Below are 12,557 nucleotides of genomic sequence, written 5' to 3' on the forward strand. Positions count from 1 at the left end.
ATTCAGGCCTGATACAAGTGCTGGCTGTATCCTGGGCTAAAGTAGAGTAACCTTTTTGCCTTAGCAAGGAAGGAAAAGACAGCTATTTCCCGTATCCTGTCCAATCCCCGAGGAAGAATTGGCCTTTATTCCAGAGACAATCCCACCCCCATCACCTCACCTCAGAGCCAGCCCCATCACTGAGCAAGGAGTCAAGCCTGTCCACTGAATCCCAATGTACATAGAATAGCAGGGACCAATGTGTGATGGCTATCACACCATTTCCCCCTTTTAGCCTGTGGGTCTTATCCTGCGCTGGTCTCCCGGGTTCTTGACCTCTCTACGGAGCTATGATGGTACCAGAAATGGCCACTGCTCTCACTGAGTGGTCAAGGGAGTGCAACACGTGCCAAGTCTGTGGGGTTAGCTGCAAGTGGGCCAAGCACAAGATCCAACCACCTTTCCAGGCAACGGGAATAGTAGAAGCAATGGGGTCTGGAGCCTTCCACACAAATAAGAGCAAGAGGGAATCCCCTTTATTGTGCACTCTTGGTGCAGGCACTTGACATCCAGAGACCCCTGGTCCCTGATAGCAAGAGATCATCGTCTCCTCGGGGAGGAGCCACACCCCAGTGTGTCTTCAAACAGGGTCCTACCTCAAAAATCTCCTGTGCATCTCCTCTCTGGGGAGAGGGCAGATAAGAGATGACTCACAGACCACAGCACCCCAGACCAGCAGTAGAGCTACAAGGGGAGGGGGAGGTAGAATGTGGACAGACGTTCGTCAGCTTTGAATCAAGGTCCAGGGGCAAGAGTGTCCAAGTTCACATCCATGGGTGCTCTCCACCTAGCATCTGTGAGATTACACCCCCTACTTCATCAGATTCCCAGCTGGCAGTGTGTCCTTCTGCCTCTGGATCCTGTAGCAGCTCCTACACTCTAGCCGAAACTCCAGGTTTTTGGATGGATCTTGGCACCTCTCAGGGTTTTAATCTAGTTCACAGCTGACTCTCAAGACCCAGTAGGCATCAGGAACTTGGGGGAGGGGAGGCAAGAGTGTCTCCAGCTTAGGTGCCCTCCCAGAAATGGCTGCTCACCCCTCGGGTGCTCACAGATTCATGCGCACCAGCACACGCCTGCATATGCTCTGATGTGTGCACCGGAAGTGTACACTCATGCCCATCTGCCCACATATCACAGGTAAACACAAAGCTGCAGCCAGCTTTTCCGATTCAGTATCTACAGATGACCTCTGCCTTGCCACCCCCAGAAGGAATGCCACTCAGTTGGGTGGGGCCTCAGCTTTCATCCACTCACTTCCAGGTTGAGCTGCTCCAACCACTGGGACTCCCAGCCCCTCAGAGTCTCCAGGTGCCATGGCCCATTTGCCTTCCTCCCAGTCTAGAGAGTTCTCAAGAGCAGAAGAGATCCAGACAGGGACCCATTAAGATCCCACACACTGAGGTCCCAAGGAGAACCTGGGTGGACCAAGGTAGGCCCAGAAGCACTACTGCCCAGGCTCCAACACATGATGGCAGGCATATGTACACATTCGTGCATCCGTGTGTGTGTATGTATGTAGAGTTCTCTCAAGGCAAGGGGTCCCAGGTTAAGGGTCAGGGCTGCCTGAGAGGCACCTCTTGAGGAAAACTGGAAAGCTGAGGAAAGGGGGCAGGCTCAGGCCTCCCCTCAGGCCTCACTGCTCAATCTCATGGGTGCCAGGTAGCTGTGATGGCTCCAGGGGCTTGAAGCTAAGGACTTCCTGGTAAGTAAGCTCTGAGGGAATGAAAAAAGGGTGAGATTGTGCTGTTGTCCCCGCCCTCCCCCACACAACCCAGTTCCCCACCTGCATGTGTGACATCTGCTTCCCAGCCCACATCTACCACTGCCTAAGCTGAGAACCAGAGCCTGCCCCACTATCCTCCAAGCCGCTCTCTTTCTCTTCCTCTTCCTCTCCCTCTTCCTTTCTCTCTCTCTCTCTCTCTCTCTCTCTCTCTCTCTCTCTCTCTCTCTCTCTCTCTCTCGCACACACACACACACCTCTTTACATGTTTCGCTCTGGAGTGCACTCATGTTGTTCCCCCTCCCAGGTCACTGGGAGAAAGTTCTGGGGGAGTTTCTTGCATGAAACATAAACTCTTGCTCTGAGAAAGTGCAACCCAGAGACTGGTTGGGCTCGCTCCCTCTCCCGTGCCCCTCGCCCTGTGCTCACCCTTCCACTCCTCCAGGGTGCGCTCCTTGGCCTCCACACTTTCATCATAGGGCTCAGCCTCTGGCTCATCGTCAGGGTCATGGTACTGGCTGAAGTACGCATGAGCCAAGGCTTCAGCGGCACTGACCCTTTGGTCACTGTCCAGAACCAGCATCCTTCCAAGGAGGTCTACAGCTAGAGGAGCGAGGGTCAACGCTACATCCAGTCCTGGGTCTGAAACCCAACCAAGACCCAGGACCAGTCCTCACCCAGAGGGTTGGCTCCATGGAAGACAATGCTGAGGTCCTTCTGGGGCATAGGGGGCAGAGACTGGATGTATGTCCGAGCCTGGAGACACATAAGAAGGGCTTGGAGGGCTAACTACCCTCTATTTCCATGGCCCCAAACTGAACAGAAGGCTTCAGGAGACGGCCCTGATGCATTCATTCCAACAGGCCTGGCAGTGCCCCAGCAAGCCAGAGTCTTGCTCTCGAAGTCTGGGGGCTCCCTAGCTGGGTAGTACAGGTACACGCCTTTAATCCCAGCACTCTGGAGGCAGAGGCAGGTAGATCTCTGAGTTCAAGACCAGTCTGGTCTACAGAGCAAGTTCCAAAACACCCAGAGCTACACAGAGAAACCCTGTCTCCCAAAACAAAACAACAAAAATGTCTAGGGACTCCAGACCTCCTTTTTGGCTTCTGATGATGTCTGCAGAAACCAAATATTCTAAGCTTTCTCTGCTCTCACCTGCCTCTACCGTTTACAGCCAGAGGAGTTTTGTCATTGTTGGTCGGTTTGTCTTCACTTGTCTCTCCTACCTGGAATATTCTCCTGATTCTCCTGCTTCACCCTGAAGGGGTTGAGTTTCTAGTACAAGCTCTATCCTGTTCTGTTCATGTCCCCCATATGTTGCCCATTTATCTGTATACCACCCCCTCCCCAACAAGACTGGTGCTTGGTCAGCAGAACAAACGGATGGGTGGATGGCCACTAACTTACATGCTCCGAGGATATCTTTGCCAGGACCTCAGGGCTGGGTGTGCCCACCACCTCCATGATTCGCTTCAGCTGGTCGATGTCTACCTAGCTCAGGAAACACCCGGAGGTCAGCCTTTCCAGCCCCAGCCCCTAGTACACTGTGGCGCCGCGGCTCCGGACAGGGAGCCCCACATGTCATGGCATAAGAAGCAAGACTTCGAGAAAGGGCCAGAGACCACCCCTACCCTGTAGAATGGGACCCCAGCTTGACCCTGCTCCCCAAGGATACAGTTATTTCCAGGAAAGAGGGCCTTCCCTTGGAGCAGCTCAGCCATGATGCAACCCACAGACCAGATGTCCACTGTTGGGGGAGAATAAGAAGACTCTATCAGTATGCCACCCCAAAGCTTTCCTGTAGATCTGGGGAGACGCTTGCCCAGTGATCCCTCATCATAGCCAGGACCAAAGAGGCCAGTGGTGCCCTTATTCTGTACCCTACCCTGAGAAGAGGGGTGAGGACACCCACCAAGCTATAGGCCTTTCTAAAAGCTGGTCCCTCCAAGCCCTTGCCCCTCACTCAGAGTTCCAGGCATGTTCTTCTCCCTTCCAGCCCTTCTTCCTATGGACATCCGTGTGTCACCTTCCGTCAGCATTGGTGTGAGCACTGCCTGCCCACCCTTATAGGACAAGGTGACTGTTGAGGGTCGACAGCACCTGTCTGGTTGTAGTGCATCCAGTTCAGCATGATTTCTGGCGCCCTGTACCAACGTGTGGCTACATATCCAGTCATCTCCTCATCAGCCTGGCGCGCTAGCCCGAAGTCCAGGATCTGGAGGACCACAGGTGTTATGTAACACACGACACCTACTTCTCTCTGCATCCCCACTGTTCACACCCCACCCTCCTTACCCGAAGCTCGCAGTCCTCATTCACCGCTACATTGCTGGGCTTCAGGTCCTGCAGGGTGGACCTGGCGTGAGTGTGGTGGCTATGAGCCCGAGTAGTGTCTGACCCTCGCCCTCTCCCACAGCTGCACCTACCCTGTGGATGATGCCTGCCGAGTGGATATACTGCAGGGGAGGGCAGACTGGTTGAGCCCAGGCTCCAACCCGTTCTGCCCCAACCCAGGGCGTTCGAGGGAACCCCAGAGCCCACGCGCCCCACCTTCAGCCCACGCAGCAGCTGATAGACGAGGAACTGAACATGCTCATCACTCAGTGCCTGACACTTGACGATGTTATTCAGGTCAGCGCCCATCAGGGTGGTCACCAGGTACCTGCGCCGGGGTCAGGAGTTAGGACAGTATCTCGCTACCCCCTTCCCGACTAAGCTCCCAAGGCCACCGCCACGCCTGCCCAGGCCGCTCACACTTCGCTGAAATCCTCGATGGATGTGGCCGGCGTGAAGACATCCAGGAGCCCTATGACCTGGTCAGGGACCCAAGAGAACGGACCACAACACAGCTGTAGGCAACGCCCGACAGGTAAGGGCCCTGCCCATATGGGGGCGTACCTCCCAAAGGCCCCGCCCAACTCGCTCCCGCCCCCACCGGGCGGTGTCCGCTGTTCAATCCCTACACCACTGGCCCGCCCTCTCACGTTCTCGTGCTTCAAGTGTTTGAGTAGGCGCAGCTCCCTGTAGGTCCTTCTCGCGTGGATCAGCGATTGGAAAGGCCGAGACAGCTTCTTCACAGCCACCTTCTGTCGCAGACGCGCGTCGTAGGCCGAGCTGCAAGGTGGGCGAGTGCGAGCGCCTGGCCTGAGTCCACCCTGCGCCGGAGTGCAGGAGAGCAAGCCTCCGCTGCTGGTCCCAAGACTAGGAAGCCTGTCCCTGCCTGCTCTCCCCGCCGCCCCTCTTGGACCTCCCTTAGGAGACCCCCCTTTTTTTTCAATTTTTTCTCTCGTGATTCTAGCCCAAACCTAAGCCTCCACTCAGAACGAGGCCACTGCATGGAAAAGACGCTACAACTATGCCCACGGACACTCCCTCAGCAAGCAGCTCTCCTTCCTCACTGACGCCATGAACAAGGGAGGCTTTACCTTCCAAGCCATGACTCCCCCCCACCCCCATGCCTCTGCACATCAGATTGCGGAAGGAAGAGATGTTTATTGCATCCTAATTTATAAGTGAAGTTGGACTCGGTGGTTCATGCCTGTAATCCCAGTTCTTGGGGAGACTGAAGCAAGAGATTTGAGATGTGTTCAAGACTAGCTTGTGAAATACTGTCCCACACAAAAAAGCCCCCCCTTAGCCGGGCGGTGGTGGCGCACACCTTTAATCCCAGCACTCGGGAGGCAGAGGCAGGCGGATCTCTGTGAGTTCGAGACCAGCCTGGTCTACAAGAGCTAGTTCCAGGACAGGCTCTAAAGCTGCAGAGAAACCCTGTCTCGAAAAACCAAAAAAAAAACAAACAAAAACAAACAAACAAAAAAAAAAACAAAAACAAAAAACAAAAAAGCCCCCCCCCTATTTATAACTGGACAACTGGGTAGAAGGGAATGTTCATCCCGAGTGGGTTGGGGGAGGGGTCCCTGGTCCACTACCACTCCCTAGAGACTGGAGAACCCTCCACCTCTGTACCCTTTTATGTTAGTTTGTTTTGGTTTTGGTTTCTGGAGATAGGATTTCTCTATGTAGCCCTGGCTGCTCTGGCTCTCTGTAGACCAGGCTGACTCTGAACTCACAGAGATCTGCCTGCCTCTGCCTCCTGAGTGCTGGGATTAAAAGCCTGCACCACCACCCGGCTCCTCGTCATCCTTTTGTCCTTCACTGGAGAGCCTCAGATGAGCACATGAGGACATGTCCTCTAGACTGGTGGGACCTAGACCAGCATGATCACCAGCTGTGGTCATAGGGCTTTCTTTCCCCCAAGTTCTGGTCCCACTGCCCTCAAGACTGGAGCAGCTGTGAACCCACTGAAGGAGCCCAGCTGGCTACAGTCTCTTGCTCTTGAGTCTCTTCATCCCAGAGTGTACCCTTCCCTGTGGTGAGTGAAGACAGGATTCCACCCATTCCACAAGATGAGGGAAGGCAAGCATAGGAGGACATGGTGGGTCTGGGATGTTCGTGGGACTAAAAAGTAGCAGAGAGTAGCTGGTTCCCTGGGATAAGCAAAATGTCTAAATAACTCCTGGGATGAGGTGCGAAGGGAGTGGCCACTAGAGCAACAGATCCTCTTGCTCCACTGCATCTGAACAATTGAGTTACAAGGAGTTGGCATCCTACCACCAACCTCAGTAGTGCAACTGAACAAACCCAGGTCACAGATCAGTGGAGCTCGACCTGGGACTCACTTGGGAAAGTTGGCTATCTCCCAGTAACTCCTAAACAGCCAGTCCCCGACGACTCCATCTGAGTCAGTGTCCAAGCCCTCTGCAAACAGACTTCACCACCTTTCTCCCCACTCACCCAATCTTCTCCGTCTCTCCCCTTCCCTCCCTCCCTCCAATTTATTGTATTATTTTTAACGGGATTTTGTGTAACCTCATCCTCTATTTGCTGAGCCCATAAGCATCCCAGATAACCTGACTTATCTTTTCCTCTGTTCTGCTCCTTGATTATTTTGGGAGGGTATCCTGTTTCTACTCACCGTGGAGGGGGGTACACTCGGGAGAAAGAGAAGCAAGAAGAAGATAAAGTGTTAATGGAGAACAAGCGTATCCATCTCAGAGTGCTGGGATTACAGGCTACAGACATGGGTGCAATCCCGCGACCCAGCTCATTATGGGCCCGGTAAAGCAGGACTGGTTTCCTTTATATTAAAGAGTCTATAAGATTTCATCAGCAGCCCTGCCGTGAGAGATGTGACACAGGCTTCTGGTGACAGGCCAATGACAGCACAAAATCCAAGATTTGAAGCCTCAGCCCCCATTTCCTGTGCTGGGGTGTGGGGCACATATCGGTGTCCACACCCTTTGACCAGCCTGTCAACATGGACTATCTACACCCACTCTTCAGTCCCGGGTGCCAGGGATCTGGCTGGCTTCAGCCAACCCGAACTCTGCCCCATCAAGACTCTAACCCCTGGTCCTCAAGCCCTAGATGCGGGGCTATATCCCGAGATCCTTTGTTGGGTAAACTGGGGTAGGGCGTAGACAAGAGGGTAGATGTCTGATTTCTGCTCAAGCCGCCGTCTGAGACTCCTAGGATACTGGAGGAGGGGGTAGGATCTACGGGACAGTTTGATGCCTTCCGAAGAGGAGAGGTCTCCTCACCGCGCTGGGTGCCCCCTTTTCAAATACTCGGGTCTGGGGGCATGTTAGATCCTGAAACTACTTAGACTCTGCCCCAAATAACCCTGATGGCTGCTCCATTTACCGGCCCCCAGAGACTTGCTCTCCCTCCAGCTGTGACGCCGCGGGATTCGGCCTTACTGGGGGGAACTAGGAATCAGAGATGGGGGCACGTTAGAGGACCCCCCTCCCTGCCAACGAGTGGAATCTAGTAGGAAAGTTTCCTCCGTGTCCCCTCCCCCCCCATTCATTCTTCGGAAGCGTGCCGGCCGGGGGCGGAGGCAGGGCGAGGCCCCTCCCCACGCCGGGAACCCCACGTCGCGCTGGAGGGTCGCGCACATTTTCCCGCCCAGCTCCCACCAGATCCTTGCCGGCCCCTACCAGACCGAGCCGTAGGCGCCGGAGCCCACCGGGCGTAGGCCCTGCAGCCGCTGCGGCACTTCCCATACTGTTTTGTTCAGCTCCTGCCGGTAGAATCCCGCGCGCGGACCCGACATATCCGCAGCGGCAGCAGGAGCGAGTTGCCCCGGAACCCCGCGCAGCACCCGGCCTGCGCCCCACGCCCAGCAGGCGTGAGCTCCGCTGAGCAAAGCCGGGTGGGGGGTGGGGGGCTGCGGCGCAGCAGGGCGGGGCGGGGCGGGGCCGAGGCCGGGCGGATTTCCCCAGCCTGGCGACCGGAGGCCGGGTAGCGGGGTGGGGGTGGGGGGAAGGATGGGAGGGGAAGGTGGAGGGGGGTTTTTCCAGAGACAGACACACACGTCTTCCTGCCCCTCGGAGACGGCGACAAAGGAGAAAGCCGTCTTCCCTCCCGTGGGGTTGACGAGCAAGACCCTTTGCTTGTATTTCCCACCTTCACCTTCTGCCACGCGCTCTCCCTGCCCTTCCCCAGGTCCCAGCTCAGACTCCTTACTCAGAAATGAGGGGAAATTGTCAAAAGCGAGCTACAGCACATGGCAAGAATACTTTCAGAACAAAAAACACTAACCACGTAAAAACTAAAGGCTCTAGGTTAAAGAACAGCGCCGTGGCGCTAACCCAGGTCCCCACTGTGGGAGACGCGTTGTGGCCTGGGCGAGGAGGACGCCTCCGTTTAGCATTACTGGTTCACCTCCTAGTAGACTTACCTTGGCGACAGCCTTCAGGAGACATATCTACCCCGTATCTTGCCCTAACCTAGGTCTAGAAGTTCCTGGAAGAGGTGAGCTCCGGGCGGGCAGTCAGGACCAGGGACAGCAGCAGCACCATGGTTGTGGCCACAAGGTTTGGTCCCCAAATGGATACTTTTTGATACTGGGTATTTTTTTCTTTGTATGAAGCACCCACCTCACTTGACACCCGCGAAAGGCACCCAGTCCTGACTTTCTCAGACCACTAGCACAAGATGTCTCCGCAAATCTGCCACCCAGGCAGGTGCAGTTCAGTTTGTCACCAAACACAGAAAACTCCCTTTTCCTGAGGTCCAAGGTGGATGCTCTCATGTGCAGTAAGGCCTCATCATTGTGGGTCACTCAAGGATAGCGGTTCTCAATATGTGGGTCTCGACCCCTTAGGGGTCACCTAAGACCATCAGAAAACACAGATATTTACATTACAATTCATAACAGTGGCAAAATTAGTTATGAAGTAGCAACGAAAATAATTTTGTGTTGGGTGGTCGCCATAGCATGAGAAACTCTTGAGTCTCTTGAGCATTAGGAAGGTTGAGAAACATTACTCTAGGTCCTACTTTTATTCACATTTAGAAGTGAACATGGAGCCAGATGTCATGGTGCATGCCTTTAATCCCAGCACTCAAGAGGCAGAGGCAGGTGGATCTCCATGAGTTCAAGGCCATCTTCATCTACATTGTGAGTTCAAAATAACCAGAGCTATATAATAGAGACCCTGTCACACACACACAACCTTGCTTCCCCCCAATAAAGAAAGTGAACATGGACCTAGTATGGTGGCTTCTGTCTGTAATTCAAATACTCACGAAGCTGAATCTAGAGGACCATAGCAAGTTCAAGGCTTTTCTGGGCTGCACAGTGAATTTGAAGCCACCTGAGCTACAGAGTAGCATCCTGTCTCAAGGTAAAAAGAGAAAGAAAGAAAAGCCAGGTATGGTGGTGCATGCCTTTAATCCCAAAGAGAGAGGCAGGCAGGTGGCTCTCTGTGAGTTCAAGGCCACCCTGGTCTACAGAGTGAGCTCCAGGACTGATAGGGCAACACAGAGAAACCTGTCTCAAAAATGAATAAATAATAAACATGTAAAATATAAATTAAAATTTGTCAACAAAGATGGGCCATGGACAGTCAGTGGTGGCACACACCTTTAATCTCAGCACTTGTGAGGCAGAAGCAGTCGGATCTGTGAGTTCGAGGCCAGCCTAGTCTACAAGAGCTAGTTCTAGGACAGGCCCCAAAGCTACAGAAAAACCCTGTCTTGAAATAAAAAAGCCTCCAAAAACAAACAAAACAAGATGGGCAGTGGTGGCACACGCCTTTAATTCCAGCACTCGGGAAGCAGAGGCAGGTGGATCTCTTGAGTTAGAGGCCAGCCTGATCTACAGAGTTCCAGGACAGCCAGGGCTACACAGAGAAACCCTGTGAAGAAACAACAAAACAAAAATTGTCAGCCAACCTAAAACAAGTTAATGAAGTACAAACTACTAGAAGTATCTACTGTGTATCCTGGGACACAGTTGGTGGCCAAAAAAACAGCTCCAAGCTTAGGTCTCTAGTCCCTCTCCCAAGACTTCGCCCAAGCCCCAGGCCATCCTTGGCACCAATTTCCCCTCTGGGAGCCATTCTCAATTCTGGAGCCTAGCCAGAGAACCTGAGGGTGGCCCCAGCCTCCACTGCTCTGGACAAAGCAGTGCTCGGAAAGTACCTTTCCCAGGGGTGGGTTGAGGTTTTGTGCAAAGCTAATGGAGCTTCAGCTAAAGGCGGGGGAGGGTACTGAGCCTGGGTGATGATGGGGGGTTGGGAAACTTGCCTACACAGTGGCCAGGGGGGAGGGTAGTGGCCTTTGTCTGTACAGCAGTAGGGCAGGGCCAGGCAGTTACCAGGGTAACCTGCCTTGTCTCCTCTGCATTTCCAAAGATGCCCAGTTTGGCTCAACTGGAAAAGTGGGGAAGGGGGCAGGATGAAGGCTTAGGCGGATAGCGGCTACCTAACCAGGAAAGCCTCTGATCAATTTTCCTGACTTCTGTCCAGGTGGTCAGAGCTGTTAGCCAGGGGTTAGGCCTAGCCAGGCTTAGCTCTCATATAATGGTGATTCTCTCATCCTCAGCGATGGGCTCTGGACACCCCTTACCACCTGCTATGTCAACCCACAGATATCAAGTACCTTCTGAGGATTGTGTGGGATAAAAACAAACACTACGGGGAGTAACCACTCGAGTTTGAGCTGGTAGTGAGGGTAACCGTGAAGCAGGAACAAGGTAGCATAGCAATAGAGGGCAGGTGGGGGGGGGGGAAGAAGGGATGCAACCTAAAAAACCCAGGACCCTGTCTCCATCCTCTGGTATGACTTTAGTGCCTCCCCTAAATATCAACCCCATCTTCTATTGCCTCCCTATGCTCAGCTTGCCCCCTCAGATCCCACAGATTCTGTCAGTGGGTCAGAGTGCACTTTGTAAAAGATAACTCTGGAAGGTGCTGGTTTAGGGACTAGAGGCTGCGGACCACAGCCTCTTCTCACCCTCCTCCTGTCTCTGGTACCATGGAAAGAAGATGAGGACCTATAGGCAAGCTCCTCCCTGGATTTGTTGGTGATGCCGCTACACCTCAAGGGTGGTCTCATGCCCCTCCCCATCCCTAAGCACTCCAACCCAGAGGCCAAGTTTTTACCCCTTGCTTATTCCCAGTGCAGGACAAGCCCTGAATCTCTACATACACTTGTCTACCCTTGAAGGAATGTGAGGAGAAAGGACGGACACCCCACCTGGAACCAAGCACCCTCAAGCTTAGCAGTGTGTATGCTTCTGCCAAATGAGAAGATGGTTTTCAGGGGTCCATTCTGGATGCCAGGCCCCAAGGTTCCCAGTTCTTTTATCCCAGCTCTGCATTCCAAAACCATGACCCCTTCACCCCTGCTGGCTTAGTGATACTTAGTTCAGATTTCCTGGCCAGCCATCTCTGCAGGAGAGTCTTGTATTGGACGCAGAAGCAGCATCACTTCAGAGGGATGTTGGCTGTTGGCCTTGCAGCTCCTCAAGATCAGGACTAACCAGACATAGGATGTGCCAGTGCATTGTGGGAATAGTTCAGAAGGATGGGATCCACAGACAGCATTTGGATCCAGCCAAAATTAAATAGCCACTTCACTTCCTATTGTGGAACAGTGACTTGAGTAGGTCTCTGGAGGCTCCCCGAGGACACACCCATGGTCCAGCTTGTTCCTGGGCTCTGTCTAGTACAGTGCCCACACCAGAAGTGTTTGTGGAGCAGGGTGTGGTGGCACACACCTTTAATCTCAGAGATCTGAGTTCAAGGCCACTGCTGGTCTAAAAAGCAAGTTCTAGGCGTGCTGATAAGCTTGTCCTTGTGGAACGGAATGAGGTCCTCTCCTCAGTTTAACTCATACTAGCCCTGGTACTTTTTTTGTTTTTTTTTTTTTTTAAACTTTATTTCATGTACACTGGAGTTACAGACAACTGCTGCGAGCTGCTATGTGGGTGCTGGGAATTGAACCTGGGTCCTCTGGAAAAGCAGTCAGTGCTCTTAACCACTGAGCCATGTCACCAGCCCCGCCGATACTTTTTGGTTTTTCAAGACAGGGTTTCTCTGGAGCTATGGGGCCTACCCTGGAACTCCCTCTGTAGACCAGGCTGGCCCAGTCAGAGAGCTAGTCTAGCTCTGTATGCAGTGGTTTGAGTGAGAACAGACCCAAAGGCTCATGTCTGAATGCTTGATCCCCAGTTGGGACTGTTTAGGATTAGGAGATGTGGTCTTGTTGGAGGAGGTTTGTCACTGGGAGGTGGGCTTTGAGGTTTCAAAGGCCCATGTCAGTTGCGGTCTGTCTCTCTCTGCAACTTTCAGACCAGATGTGAGCTCTCCACTACTGCTCAACAGTGCTACATGTGCCTGCCGCCATGGTCCCCACCATGATGGTCAGGTACTAACTCTCTGAAACTGTAAGCAAGCTCCCAAATAAGTGATTTCTGTTGTAAGTTGCCTTGGTCATGGATCTC

At 53.4% G+C, this 12,557-nt stretch overlaps 1 protein-coding gene across 1 annotated transcript; it reads right to left on the reverse strand.

Moving 5' to 3' along the window:
- Positions 1-493: 493 nt before the first annotated feature.
- Positions 494-7,946, reverse strand: Mapk11 (mitogen-activated protein kinase 11). Its single transcript, XM_038342711.1, has 11 exons — positions 7,762-7,946; positions 4,517-4,876; positions 4,313-4,424; positions 4,189-4,218; positions 4,058-4,105; positions 3,863-3,977; positions 3,438-3,509; positions 3,170-3,249; positions 2,440-2,518; positions 2,192-2,365; positions 494-1,755 (listed from the first exon to the last, which is right to left on the reverse strand). The coding sequence occupies exons 1-11, from the start codon at positions 7,875-7,877 to the stop codon at positions 1,676-1,678; spliced, it is 1,266 nt and encodes a 421-aa protein (XP_038198639.1). The 5' UTR covers positions 7,878-7,946; the 3' UTR covers positions 494-1,675.
- Positions 7,947-12,557: the final 4,611 nt, after the last annotated feature.

The sequence above is a fragment of the Arvicola amphibius genome, chromosome 9, assembly GCF_903992535.2.
Source record: "Arvicola amphibius chromosome 9, mArvAmp1.2, whole genome shotgun sequence".
NCBI classification, from domain to species: Eukaryota; Metazoa; Chordata; class Mammalia; order Rodentia; family Cricetidae; genus Arvicola; species Arvicola amphibius.